Source organism: Fringilla coelebs (genome assembly GCF_963513975.1).
Source record: "Fringilla coelebs genome assembly, chromosome: 3".
NCBI classification, from domain to species: domain Eukaryota; kingdom Metazoa; phylum Chordata; class Aves; order Passeriformes; family Fringillidae; genus Fringilla; species Fringilla coelebs.
In genome coordinates this window covers 86,471,689-86,485,866 of record NC_140030.1, presented here as the reverse complement: position 1 = coordinate 86,485,866, position 14,178 = coordinate 86,471,689, and the positions used below count along the sequence as shown (strand labels likewise).

At 48.0% G+C, this 14,178-nt stretch overlaps 1 protein-coding gene across 2 annotated transcripts in view; it reads left to right on the top strand.

Annotated features, from left to right (window-relative positions):
- LOC311151760 (uncharacterized protein) overlaps positions 1 to 13,736 on the top strand; it is a gene marked incomplete at both ends in the record, with an annotated part of 58,406 nt that extends 44,670 nt beyond the window's left edge. For both annotated transcript variants that reach the window (XM_084202402.1, XM_084202401.1), the window contains one exon: positions 13,608 to 13,736. In XM_084202402.1, coding sequence (XP_084058528.1) covers positions 13,608 to 13,736 — 129 coding nt within the window. The remainder of the gene's footprint in view (positions 1 to 13,607) is intronic.
- Between the last annotated feature and the right edge of the window lie 442 nt (positions 13,737 to 14,178).

Sequence of the window (14,178 nt, the reverse complement as noted above, 5' to 3'; positions counted from 1 at the left end):
GATCTGCCCGGAGAAGATAAAGGCTCCTAGGAGATGTTGTATCACCTTCCAGTACTTAAAGGGTACTGGAAGGGTACAAGGGAGCTGGAGAGGGACTTTTCACAGGGGTGTGTAGTGATAGAACAAGGGGGAATGGCTTTAAGCTGAAGGACAGTAGATTTAGATTAGATTTTGTGAAGAAATTCTTTACAGTGAAGATGATGGATGCACTGGAACAGAGCAGTTGTGGCTGCCCCATTCCTGGAAGAAGAATTGTGGCTAGGTTGGATGGGGTTCTGAGCAATTTGGTCTCGTAGAAGGTGTTCTTGTCATGGCAGGGGTATTGGAACTAGATGATCTTGAAGGTCCCTTCTAACCCAAAACATTCCAAGATTCTGTTTGTTTGTGACCTTGCATGTTGTCACCAAAGCAGGTGTACCTTCATCCACATGATCCTCCATGTTTGTGATACACAGGCAAAAACAGATTAGGGGGAAGAAAACAAATATCCTTCATGATGAAGCTGCTATTTTCACTGCAGTGTTTTTTATAGCCTTGCAAAAGGAATGAATGACAGACCAGGATCCTTTCAAGGTTTTTACCTTGCCCAGCAGGCAATAGGAACGCTGCCTTTGTGTACCCAGAAGTGCTGCAGTTGATAAGCATGCTGTTGGATGTCCTTGCCCATCAGTGCTCTGGAAATAATTTGGTATCTGAGAGGAGGAGGAGCAGGTAGAGCTGGATGGAGCCTTTTGCACAGCTGAGGGTGGCATTTTTCTGACTTCTTAAACACCTTTTGTCAGGGCTCTTCAGTCCTGTCTTCCAGAAGCCCCACGGTGACCCAGTACTTCTGATTGCACAACTAATCTTGATCTTTTATGTGCTCTCATGTGCTTCTGCCTGGATTGTTTTCAATATAGTTGCATCCTTCTGTGCCCCATGAGCTCTCCCCAGGCTGTGCCTGTCCTTCAGATCCACCAGCTGTCTAATCCTGCTGCAATGTTTTAGCACATCTTGTTTATCACCTTCCTTTATGCCTGCCCTGTGCTCTTTCACTGGGATTTTTCTGGGTGTCTGTGCCTGGACACCAGCTATTTTCAGTGGTGCTTGGTGATGGTTCTCTAGTCCCTTGGGTTTCAGTGATGCCTCGGTGAGGTTGTTTCCTGGCATCTTAAACTCATTATTGTGGCTTACTATTTTGCCCCTGGAGAATCTGAAAGGAGAATTATCCCTTTGCTCCTTGAGCCCACGTCACCTTGCAGTAAAATAAACAGCAGAAACTGGGAGCACACTTTTCTGACAGATGGCACAAAATCCACTGTTCTTTGGCTAGCCCTGCCAGGTTGGGGACAGTACCTCTCTCCACCTGAGGCACTTGTGGCTTCCATGATAATAGCATGTGATACTTGACAGCCTCTTGCTTGTCTGTTGTGGTGGCAGAGCTGTTAAGTAAAGGTGCATTTTTGCCTCCATTTTTCAAGGGATTGTGAATGCCCACTTTTGTGTACCCAGCTGAGAAAGGAAGCAGCAGGTCCCTGTCAGAACTCTTTGCAGAAGTGCCTCAGCTCTGGAAACAGCTGAGAGAGGTCAATATTTCTGAAAAACAATGCCATGCTCTCATCAGATAAAGGGAAACCTCAGTCCAGCCAGCAGGACATGCTTGGCATGGTATTCCTTCTCAGTGTTGCCCAGCAGCAGAAGAAGAGGTAATGGGCCCAAGTAGAAATGTAAGGTATTCAGGTTGCCCAGGGAAATTGTGGAATCTCTGTCCATGGAAAGAGCCACGATGTGCCAGGATGCAGTCCTGGGCAAACAGGCTTCTGCTGACCCTGCTCAGAGGAGGGGGTTTGAACTCAGCCATCTCTAGAGCAACCTCAACCCTTCTGTGATTTCTGGGTCTTGTCCAGCATTCAGTAGTGGAGTCAGAGCACGCTAGGTACCTAAGTTCTATTGGAAGGGCTATTCTGAGGCCCTCCTGAATGGACATTTTGCCAAGAGTGATAGCAGAAGGCGAGGTGAGAGGCTTTGGCTCTCTGTTGCTGAGGGTCTGGTGGCACAGGTCCATTGGTGGAACCTGTCCATTGTGGTGAGGGTAGAAGAAATGAAGACAGATCTCATAGTGATAGGTTGATGAGCTGTTACAGGAGGAACCAGGCAGCTGTCTGTGTGTCTGAACAGGAAACATCACCATGTGAACCACTTTGCTTGTGTCACTGTAGCACTGAGGCACAGGTGTTCCTGTTTCAGGTCAGGTAGGGTCTCTTTCTGAACTGAGATGGTCACAGATATCCAGACAGTGTACAGCTGGATGATGTGAAGATGCAGTGCTGGATGATGCTTCTGGAAGATGCAGTGAGTGAACTGATCTGATGAGCAGGCAGGATATCTAGTGGCTTATGTCAGGGATTTGCAGCAAGGATCCTTGCTGTCTCCAGTTTTCCTGCTGCTGAATAACTTGTAGGAGAAAGGATCGTGCTTATTCCATCTTGTGTGAGGACAATGATGACAGTGACCTTCTAATATCAGCAGTGAAGCATTTTCATCCTGTTCTTGCTGAGATCAGTGTCTCGTGTGGTTGTGAGATGATGCCTGCTTTTAAAAAAACCCTCCTCCTGGCTGATACTTTGGTTGCCTTGACATCTTGGGGCTTCGCTGGTATATCAGGGTGCAAGGCGTTTTCTCATGCATCATTACAGCTATTCCTTCATCTGTCTTCTGCTGGAAGAGTCTCCCCTGGAAGGTGAGATGGAGGGGCAGTGTCTCTGCCCTCTGGCATGGAAACACAGCTACAGCCTTTGGAAATGTTTGTGGTCCATGGTAGTCTTTCTTAAGCAGGTCCTGCTGCTGTTAAGCAGGTTTTGCTGCTGTTTTAACACTAAGGTGTCACCTTGCTCTTGCTTCCTGTGTTTAAGTTTCCCAAGGGCCAGCTCAGGTGGGGATCAGCTACAGCCTTTCCACTCACTCAGTGGCTCTTGAGTGGGATGATGGGATAGTGATGTGACTACTCTAAGAACGTAACAGTTATGGAAGAGAGATTGGCAACTTTTTCTAATGTGCAGCAGCTCAGTTTGAAATGTTTTCAGGAATAACACTGGAAGAGCAAATAATATTAAAAAGGAAAAAAAACCTTGCTTCTGTTCCCACCCAGTAAAGGATAATGGAACAGAAGAATCATCCCCTGTGGGCAAGTGAGCAGAGATAAATTGGAGGTGACAGCATGTACATGAACTATGGATTTGTACAAAGCACATGCCGCTGCAAGGTCAGGGGCAGGTGTTGGCCCCTGGTCCCTGGTGCCCCAAAGTGTCAGCCAGTGCCATGTCTGTAACTGGGAGCACTGGAAGTGGGGAGGGGCACACACATGTTGTGGCTGTTGTGGCGTCCAGAGTGCGTTTGCCTGGTGAGGTGTTTTGCAATGGAGACAATTCCTCGGCGCTGGAAGGTGGATGACTGCGTGGCCATGTGCTCGTGGGCTGCAACTCTGCCCTCGACCAGGTTTGGCCAGCTCTGAATGCCGAGACCTGTCTTCCAGTGTATCTATAATATCACCAGTCTTCAATTCTCCAGGCTATCTTGGGGTGAGGGTTAAAAGTCTGTCATTTATTCCTGTTTTTGTTCTTCCTTGACAAACTTCTACGTGCAGTGTCTGATTGGGATTAGTAGAGCTGAGCTTGTCTTAACAGCAGTAGGTGGTAGAAGACACCCAGGGGCTTACCAGTTGTGTCTCAAGGATCTTGTTGGGGCTGGCAGAAAGGAAGGAAGGATTTCAAGGCCAATCTGATAACCTGGCTGATCAGAGATATTTTCTGCTATGTAAAAATAAGAATTTTAAATCGGAACATAAACCTCTTGTGCTCTTGCCTTGATCTTATCAATGTTGAGAACGCCCTCTGCTTGGACAGGGGCCAGATCCCTCAATGACTTCCCTGTCTCTTATCTCTTACTCTGCATCCTAAAAGGCCACTGCAGAAACATGCTGGCTTTTCTTCTTCTTAAACAAGGGACCTTTTCAACTTGGAGCTGAACAGGAGATATGCTGGCCAGAGCCTTCTGGGCAGATGCCTGAGCTATTCACATGTGCAAGGCATACCAGGTGACAGCAGCATTGGTGCAAACCTCTGGTTCTGGGTGTGCAGCACTAAGTAAAGATTTCTAAAAAATCAGAAGGTTCAGTGTATGTATGCATACATATGTACATATATATATGTATATAAAAAAAAAACCCACAGGTTTTGCTCCTTCCATCACAGGGTCCCAAGGAGCTGTGCAAGCATTTAGCATTGGATGCATATAAATAGGTAAATACCATGGTCGCAATTTCAGAGCGAGCTACACTGAGAAACCAGCAGAAAGTGTAACTCGCCTGAAGAGAGATAGGGTGATGAGAACTTTAGGTCATGTTCCTAGAGCTATGTCCTTATTCATACTATATCATGGCCGTAAGCACCTAGGGCATCTCAGGCAGCAAAAATCCCAAACTGCAGCTTACAAACAGTTTGTCAAACCTTTGTGGTTGTTTCTAGTATGTGAATGAGTGTCTAAACCTGACCCTGATCTTAGAATGAACAAGAGAGACTTGCCTCCTTGGCCAGTCACAGCCTTGGATTACTTTATGGTCAGAAGCCCCTCCTGGAGATTTTGATGTTTCAGTTTCCCCTGTGATGTCTTGGCTCCAGTTGATGGCCATGCCTCTCCTGAGCAAAATGGAGAAGGTCTCTGCTAAGTGGGAGCATGAATATCCCTTTGGGTATCCTACACTCCTCCCAACCCAGCCACTGAACTGCCTGCTGAAGACGATAGTTGGTCCTGGAGAATGCCAGCCCTTGTTCTGTATAATTCCTGACAAAAGACTTGGTCCAGTTTCCTCAGTGTGAGGAAGGGTTCTGTGTAGCCAAGGGGGGAATGCCTCTGTTAAAAACTGCTCCAAATATCTGGCTTTTACTGGATTTCATGGAAAAGGCTAACCAGCCTTGAGCCTGCCCATAGCAGCTAGAAGTGGCACTGTCATGTCTCTCTTCTGTTTCTGTAAGGATAGGAACTTTAATTGCTTCCTGCTTTTCATAAATTCCTGCCATGTATGCCCTTGCATCTGTTGAATCATGTGAATGCCCACAGAATAGACTTTGTGGAATAACCAAGAGCTCTGTAATCCACACAGCGCCATGAAAGAGCAAGTGGCTGGTGAGTGAAGAAGCTGACTTCCTATTTTCAGCACTGTTCCTGCTTTGTGGTCTGATGTGGGTTGTGGGTCTGGTTTAAGAATATGGGGAGATGGGGAGTGGTAGAAACAAGGTGCAGCGCAATTGCTTCTGGGATAGCCTTGTGTGAAAATGGTGGCTATGACTAGTGGCACTGTGGTTCAAGGGAATGGAAAGTGGCAAGGCATGTTTCACAGAGAGAGGATCAGATTTAATGACTTCTGGGTCATGTCTGGGTGATGGAGCAAAGAGAGCAAGATGTAGGGGATGGCACAGGGTCACAGAGAGAGCCACTGTTCTCTGTCAGAGCTTCAAGTGCAAGATGGCTGATTAGGCACGTCTGCTCACTGTATCCGGGCTCACTGCAGTTGTTCCTGCTCCCTTTTTGTTCACGTGGCTGTGGGAACCTGGCACCCGTTGCCTCTCCCAGTCCCTCGAGCTGTGATCCTCTTTTCCCACACACCTCTCCCATAATACACCCACTTCCTGCGCTCGGCTTCCACAGCTGGGGTGGTTTGTCCAGAGGCAAGCGCACCATGTCAGCATGTGTTCGCAGCCTGCTGATGCCAGGCTAATTAATCCTCACTTTGCAGGTTTAATTTGGGTACCCTTCAAGTTGAAAGCAGAGTGCTGCTCTGTGCCAGCCTGCCTGGCCAGAGGGGATCTGTTTGCCCTGGCCTCATGCAAACTGGAAGCTGCACACGCCCAAGCGCGCACCGCGTGCCGGCTCTGTGGGGGAAGCACGGTACCTGGGCTTCCTGGCCCCGAGGGAGGAGGACTCTGAGGCAGCTGCTGTGATCCCTCTGAGAGGATGGTGTTCCTGCTGCACAGCAAGGGCTGGAATGGGGCGGGTGGAGAGGAAAGAGAGGGTGAGGTGGTGTCACTTGTGTGCTGAGCAAAATAAGGACTCTACTCAGATGCACTTGGAGATTTAGGGCCAGACTGTGCCTTGCCCATGTCTGTGTTTGTTTGGAGCTACTCATGTGCTTGCCTCTTCTCCTGCTCAGGCACATGCAGACCCTATAGTGTTTGCAGGAACTGCTGCAGGGATGCAGGAAGCACAAGCAACCTCTTATCAGAAGGAAAAAAAGTGGGTGCAAGATGTGGCTCACTAGTAGGGAAATACTGGTTCATTCACTTGTTCCTAAGAAATTTGTTTTGTCTTCAGAGCACGATCTTTACTGGGACCCTGGAGTGGTGGGTTCCACAGCTTGGCCAGGGAGCACCAACAGACTGCCCCTCTGAATGACCCATCTGTCCCTTTTATTTGTGCAGCCTCTTTCCTTCGGGTTGTCAGGCAGGCAAAATCAAAGCTTGCAGTCAGCTTTGTCAAAGATGTATCTAAAGATGTGTGAGGGAGGAGAAGAAAGGCTTATCATGCTGGTGCCAGCAAGGACCCACAGCTGAAACTGGCTATTTCTGCTTTTGGGCAAGTGACCAACAAGCATCTGCTAGGCCCTTTGAAGTACCTTCCAAAAAGGTTCAGTGTTGTCTGTCCGGTGGCACCTCTCTAAGTCTGGTAGTTGCCACCTGACAACTCTGCACACACATTTGCAAATGTTTGATTTTTTTTTAAATTTTTAAAAAATCTTTCTAAGAGGAACAGTGATGTGTTTGTAAACTGTTGAACTGCTCTTTGCAATGTGGTGGTATGGAAAGAAAGAGGTGTTAGGCAGCCTTATGTCGGTGATGGCAGACAAGTTTTTTAGGGGAGGGTGATGAAAATCATAAAAAAACAGTGCCCGCTGCAAAGTTTTGAGTTCCTTGTCAGAACAACATTTGGAGATGACTATTTTTTTCCTTGGAAGAGAAAAGAAAAGGGTAGTCATAAAATGAAGTTCTGGCATGGTCTATTTTTTAACTATTCCTTGAAATAGAATTCTGTATGAACCTGGGAGTGTAGGACAGACTTTCAGGAGCAAAGGAGCTTGCCTGTGAAAATTTCCTCCTTGAGCTGCTGCAGGTTTGTGACTGGAATAAATTGTTAGAGGCCCTATCGGAGTTAATGAATAAGCAGTTAAATGTGAATTGTTGCTCCACTGGAGGAGCTGGTCCTGCTTGCCAGCGACTATTTCTTGAAAACTGCCTGAAGCAAGACTGTAATTGAAAAGAAATCACCTCTCATCAGAAGGTTGAAACACCTAAAAGTTAATTAATTCATCCTGGCTGTAGTGTACTGTTGTGGCTTAACCCCATGGTGAAGTTGCTAACTTGCTACCCCAGTGGGTTGGGGGAGAGAATTGGGAGGGTAAATGTGAGATGCCTTGTGGGGTGAGAGAAAGACAATTTAATAGGGAAAACAAAAACTGTGCACACAAGCAAAGCAAAACAAGGAATTCATTCAATGCTTCCCATGGGCAGGCAGGTGTTCAGCCATCTCCAGGAAAGCAGGACTGCATCATGGCTACTTGGGAGGCAAAACACTAGCTTAATGCCATCATATGGTATGCAAAAGTCCTTTGTCCAGTTTGGGTCAGATGTTCTGGCTGTTTCCTTCCCAGCTTCTCACGCCCTTCCAAACCTTCTTGCTGTCACGGCACGAAAAGCTGAGAAGTTCTTAACTTGGTATAAACACTGCTTGACAGACTGATACTTTTAGTTAGTGCTGTCACCATTATTCTCATGCTAAATCTAAGCCACAGGATACACCAGCTACTGGGCAGAGTATTAATTTTATCCCAGCAGAAACCAGGACATGTATGTATTATGCATTGAAGAAACTGAGGTAGAGATGTTGGGAAGTGGCCTGGACAGAACCATGTTTAGAATTACAGATGTGACTAAGAGCAGGCATGTGGGTCCCTTTCCCTTGCTCACAGCTGATGGCTTCACACTTCAAAGTTGAAGAATGCAGAAGTTTATTTTCTAACACTTAGCGGGGGTGAGAGGAAGGAGGACAAAGTGCAGTTAAATCAGTGTACTTGTAAATGTTCCTCTGTGGAGTCTGACAGCCTTTACTCTTTCTGTGCCCTGTCTGAATATTGGTGCTACCTCTGGCTCTGCCCATTCCTGGGCAAGACAGCTGTCTCATAGACAGGCAGCATCCCAGGCAAGCATCTGTCCTTGCCAAAGCTGCTCTGGGGATTTATTCCTTTCCACGCAGGGTGGTGGTGGAAATCGGATGCGCCTTTACAACTTGCAATTGCATGGTGCCTTTCATCCCAAAGGACTTTTAACAAGTGAGTCTACAGACTGCAAAGGGATCATTCACCCGCCACTCGAAGGCAGCATCCTTTAAATGGAGCTCAGCAGCACTTCCCAGCCACTGGGGTCCAAGAGTAGGAAAGAAGGGACTTCTGTGCTGGGTTGGCCTTGAGTAGGGATGGGTTGGCAGACTGCACAAGCTGATCTGGCTTTGAATCCCACCTGGACACTAGAGCTCTTAAGAAAGAGAACCAAAGAGTCCTCTTAAAGTTCCATCTTCCCCAGCACACCACTCCCTTCAAAGACATTGTTGTATCAGGTAGCCGCATTTCCCCACTCCTATGGGGATTGTCATACCCATAGCTGAGAGCTCACTTGGCCCTGTGCTCACTTTGGCTTTGTCCAGAGAGGAGAACCACGATTCTGTGGAATCATGAGACCAAAATCATGTTACTGTCTGCATTTGAGAGATTTCCCCAGACTTCATAGAAGTAAGTGACCTGTTTCTAGGAGGAATATGGCTTCATATTTACAGATTCAGCTTTACATGTTTGTCTTCTTCCTGTATACTCTTTCCTTGCTGAAATGTACAGTTAGGTTACACATGGGTTTATGGAACAGCTGTGCATTTGTCTGTTTTCTGAGAGCTGCTAATATGATTGAAGTCAGCATTTCTTCTGTGATGTTTAATCTTACTGGCCTTCTGTGAGGCACCTCCCTCCACTCACTATATTTAGGTGTGCTTCTTCGTTAATACACTTCAGATATGTTTCAAACCTAGTTGTTTATTTGCCCCCCTGTATTTAAAGGTGATAATACTGTTGGTGAGACCAGTACATGTTGGCAGGAGTGTACGTGTAGGCTCATGTACGTGGGTGAAGAGGCATCCTTGAGCAAGGTGGTTTGTGCATAGTTGCTTGAAACATGTGTAAGATGAGTTTACTTCCCTTAGGACCTCATCTAACCCAAATCAGGTGTGCAGTGGGGCAGTGTGGGTATGTTCAGGTCCTGGAACTACCTTGTTTTCTGAGGAGCTGTACAAGCCAGTGATGAGCTGTGGTGCCTTAGACCATCCCCTGGATGCTGTGAAGTCCGGCTCTGCATGGCTTGAATTACTTTACAAGCTGGCAAGGTTTGTATGAGTGGAACAGCCCTCCTTGTGATTTCCGAGTCAGGAATCTGTGTGTGCACAGAGGGATGTGCACAAGTGACCCAGGAAGGGCCTGTGTACTGGGGAGAACCTGAGGCAGGTGAGTGTGTGCAAGTGAGCACGTGTGTTTGACAGAGTATATGTCTGAGCCTGTGTGCTCTCCTGTGGCAGCCGTGTCAGTCCGTCTTGGGCCATTCTCCAGCTGTGTAAATACATTGCTTAGCAAATTGAGGGCTCTGGTTAATGATTTCCATGAGCACAGGGCCCATATTAGGCTCCATTCTGTGAGTGGTACCCAGCTGTCTGAATGCCATTAGAGTGAACACATGAGCCTTTAATGTCAAGTGCGTATTGTTTGCGCTCTGAGGAGCCTCTGCAGGAGCCTCTGCAGGAGCTGGCCTGGGGTTGCTCACCAGGGGCTGTCAGGCAGGTTTATGGCAAGCTCCCTGGGGACCTGCTGCGGCAGCAACAACTCTGAACAGCCTTCCCTAGTCAAAGCAAAGTCCCAGGCATGGTGTGCCCACGGAGAAGGGCAGGCTGGCTAGGACGCTTGCCCAGACTACGGGGAGGCAGCTGTCCCCAAGTCACAGGGTGGCAGGAACATGTTCCCTTCTCTGGCAGCTGGCTCTATCCGTTTTTGTTCTGGAAATACATCTACAGAGCTTTGCCTTGTGCTACTCATCAGGACCAGACCACCACATGCTGTGATCCCAAATGGTGTCTTGGACTAAGCCAGATCAGGCCTGGTCATCCCTAGATCTGGATATGAGCTCCAGTCAAAAAATGCTTCTCTTCAAGAAAAGAGTTGAGGGATTTGGAGGTTTCTTACCTACAGCAATGTAGGTAGCAGAGGTGCTGCCCTGTCAGTCAGGGAGCAGGTGCACAAGGATCCTGTATAGCTCAGGGTTATAAAGGAGTGCGGATTGGTCAGGGCGTTGCTATGGATGAGGGCTGTCAGGTTACTGCCTCTCCTGTTACTGCCTGCAGCTGGCCACAGGCCCATTCTCACTCTGCCCTTGTCTGTGGTTATTGAAAACCAGTGGTCATCTTGTGGCTGCTTGAGAGGTGCCAGGATGAAGAGGCAGGATTGGGTGCATTTTGAGCCTCACTTCCAGCTGCATGACTACCCATCAGTCTCAGCATCCTTGTGTGTCTTCTCACGTCTTGACTCTCAGCCTCACCTGTTCTGTGCCCATCGTCCTGGCAGTGCCCTGGGAAGGCTCTCTGCCCCACACATTGGCCCCAGAAGAAGATCCAGAGAGAAACCATAGCACAATTTTCCACCCAAAGCCTGGTGAGTTTTGTAGATGACTTTGTCTGTCCTTTGGAGCCATCTTTCCCCAGCCTCTTCATCTGCCGTCTGCCAAAAATGAACGGATTCAGCTGCCTTCCCTAATCCTGTCTGGCATTTCAAAATGGAGGGGACTGCCAGGTTCTTTGTTCCCATTCCCTCTTGGCACTGGCAGGGGACCTTCTCTGCTCTGGAGAAGGACAAATGTGCTGATTTATTCTGCCCCTTAGCTTTGAATAGGGGTTGCTATGTTACCTTCCAGCTCTGAGGCCTGCCAGAGCATACACCATATATAACCCCACAGCAGGTGGCTATTGAGTAAAGGCCCTTAAATCTGCCTCTCTTGTTTCTTATGCTGCTGGCCAAGGTGTCAGGGGGATGTAGCAGGGCATGTTTTGCTGGCTGAAACTCCAGGCACAGCTGATGCCAAGCACCATGTTGGCATTTTCCATTCTCGAGTGCCCATCCTAACTGCAGAAGAGATACCAACTAGGCAGGAACATGCTGCCCACACTGGCTTTTAGAGGGCTTTCCTGACATAAGGGCTGCTGCCCAGTGGGGCTGAGCTGTGAGCCTTCCAGATCCTGCTGCAGTTATTGCAGCACTCAGGGCCTGGCTTGGACACTTCTTAGCTCACTCTGATTTGCTGTGTGTGTTTGGGTGAGACAAACCATCGGAGCAGCTTTTTGGGGATATTTGTGTTTTGCTGTCTTGTGATGACAAGTTAAAACCCAGGCAGAGGAGAGGTGGAGGCGTCAAAACATCACCTTGCCATGCTGTTAGATGTGTGACAGACCTGAATCTGAAGTGCTAAAATGAACCTCTGTCTTCTGTGAGACAGAGTTGGTAATTGTTCCTAAAAGCCCTAATTCTTTGAGGAACAGTCCCACAGTGCAGGCTAAGCAAAGGAGACCATAGTTCTAGTTAGGAAAGGCCTGGAAAAGGAGCAGGGAGTCACATAACACCAGAGCCCAGTCTGAATCCCATAGAATGTTAAGAGTCGGAAGTGACCTTAAAAATAATCCAGTTCTAATCCTACTTGCCATGGGTAGGGACACCTCCCATCAGACCAGGCTCCTCAAGGCCTTATCCAGCCTCACCTTGAACACTGCCAGGGTTGGGGTATTCAAAACCTCGCTGGGCAACCTGTTCCAGTGTGTCACCACCCTCACAGGAAAGAGTTTCTTCATAATATCTAGACTAAATTTCACCTCTTCTAATATGTACCTATAATTCCTTATCCTCTCGCTACAGTTCTTTAGGAAGAGTCTCTGGCTTCCTTGTAGACCCTTTCCAGACACTGGAAGCTTCCTGTGAGGTCTTCATGCTACCTTTTTCCCTCCAGGCTGAACAGCTCCAACTTTCTCAGCCTGTCTTCATTGGGGAGGTGCTCCAGTCCTCTTAACAACTTCATGTCTTCCTCTGGACTTGCTCCAACAATTTCATGTCCTTCTTCTTTTGGGGATTCCACAGCTGAATCCAGTAGTCCGGGTGGGGTCTCACCAAGAGCAGAATAGAGGGGGACAATCCCTTCCTTTGACCTGCTGGCTGTTCTGCTTTTGATGCACCCGGGATTCCACTGGCTTTCTGAGATGAGTGCACAGTGCTGGCTCACCTTGAGTTTTTCATCAACCACTACACCGAAATCCTTTCCTGTAGGGCTGCTCTCAGTCACTTCTCTGCCCAACCTGTAGGTTTTTGGGATTTTTCCTAACGTGCTTGTCGTTGGGTTTTTTCCTGACCTCTGTGAAAATAGTGGTAAAGCCATTCCCAAGAGTGATGGAAGTGCAGTGAGAGTAGAGGACATTTGCATGAGTTTCTGAGCTGCTGAACTTTCCACATATTCCTTGGGAATGAACTCTACAGAATCATAATTAAACACTCTCCTGGACCCTAGAGAAGTGAGACCTCCTCTCCTGGCCAGAAAATATCAGTGAAATAGCTGTCCCACTAGTGCTTCTGCTTGCATAAGGAAAGAAATAAACCGAAGTTCCTGGAAAGTTAAAGAAAAGCTCTTCACGTCTAACAGAGTGGAATTACTTCTTTGGCACCATAATTCCTCTGGGATCTACATATTCTAGCACAGCCTAATGGAGAACAGCATTTCTGTCCTGTAACACAGTGCAGGGCGTATATGGCTATTTCTGGTCTCCTTACTCTGGACCTGCTCTGAACACTGGGAGCAAAGGGGGAGAGAATGTCTTTAGTGGCCATGGTAGAAACCAGTCTGTTAGGCCTTGGAGGTTGGATCTTCTCCTCCAAGCAATTCTCAGCCATTCCTCATCAAATTGTAGAGTCTGGAGCCAAAACCCGGGAGAGTTTCAGCATGCCTGGGACTTTAGGAAAAGAGTAGTTCGTAAATCCTTATTGGAGAGCTGCTGAAAAATGGGCTTGAAGAATGTGTTTCCAGAGATAGCTTGGTTTGTCTCCATGTTCTAAAAGTGTACCAGATCTTACTTCAAGGCCAAGTGAATTTAGCTTTTTGATGTGATACCTTTTGGTAGTGGTGCTTTTCTGACTCTGGTACTCTAAATGCATCGTGGATATCCTTTTTCATTTAGTGGCTACAGGTGCCATGAGCCCTAGTCAGGTGGATCCTAGGGACCTCAGTCCTGGAGGAAGGAAGGTGTGCCTGCTTTTTATCTTGAAGGGTAAGATCAAGGATGTGAGCAAAGTGCTCACACTGCTTATGTTAGTGCTATTTGCTGCAAGAGCAAGCATGACCACCCATTGACGGAAGTGTAATTGTATCATAGAGGGGGATGACAAAGCACTCGAGGCAGGAACTTCACTGTTGGCAGCTGACATGAGCACTGACTTCATGCCTCTTTTTATTCCCCTGCAGAGCATCACCGGAGGCCGCCCGCCGCCCCACTTTCTGTATGATCCCTCCACTTTTGCCTTCCGTTCCCTCAGCACCTTGAAGCCGCTGAGCCCGATAGCTCCAGTGGAAGAACCGTCATGTGCCTACTGAAGGAGTTTCTCCAAAAAACCTCAGGAACTATCAACCAGTGTCCTGCCTGGCAGGGAGAAGGGGAGGTGGTGATACCCAAGGGGAGGGGTGGGAGAAGAAGGGGCAATGACACGTCTTTGCAACGCAGCTGCTCTGGCAGGAGGAAGCGAATGGCTCGGCAGCAGTGCCTGTTCTCATACCACTGATGGATCCAAGCAGTGGCAGAGGGAGTGAGTTTTGTCTCTCGGGCCAAAGCAAACCAGTCAGGTCCACAAACTGCAAAAACTGCCACCAAGGCAGTGTCAAACATGAGGATGGAGATATCCAGGAGGTGTTCAGGGGTTAGTATGACCTGCATGCAGCAGGGGTGAGTGATCAAGCTGTGAAACCAAATCCAGTCAGTTTCCCAAGGATACCTGGGTCTATAGTGCTTTGCTATAGACCTGACACTTCCCCCACTCAG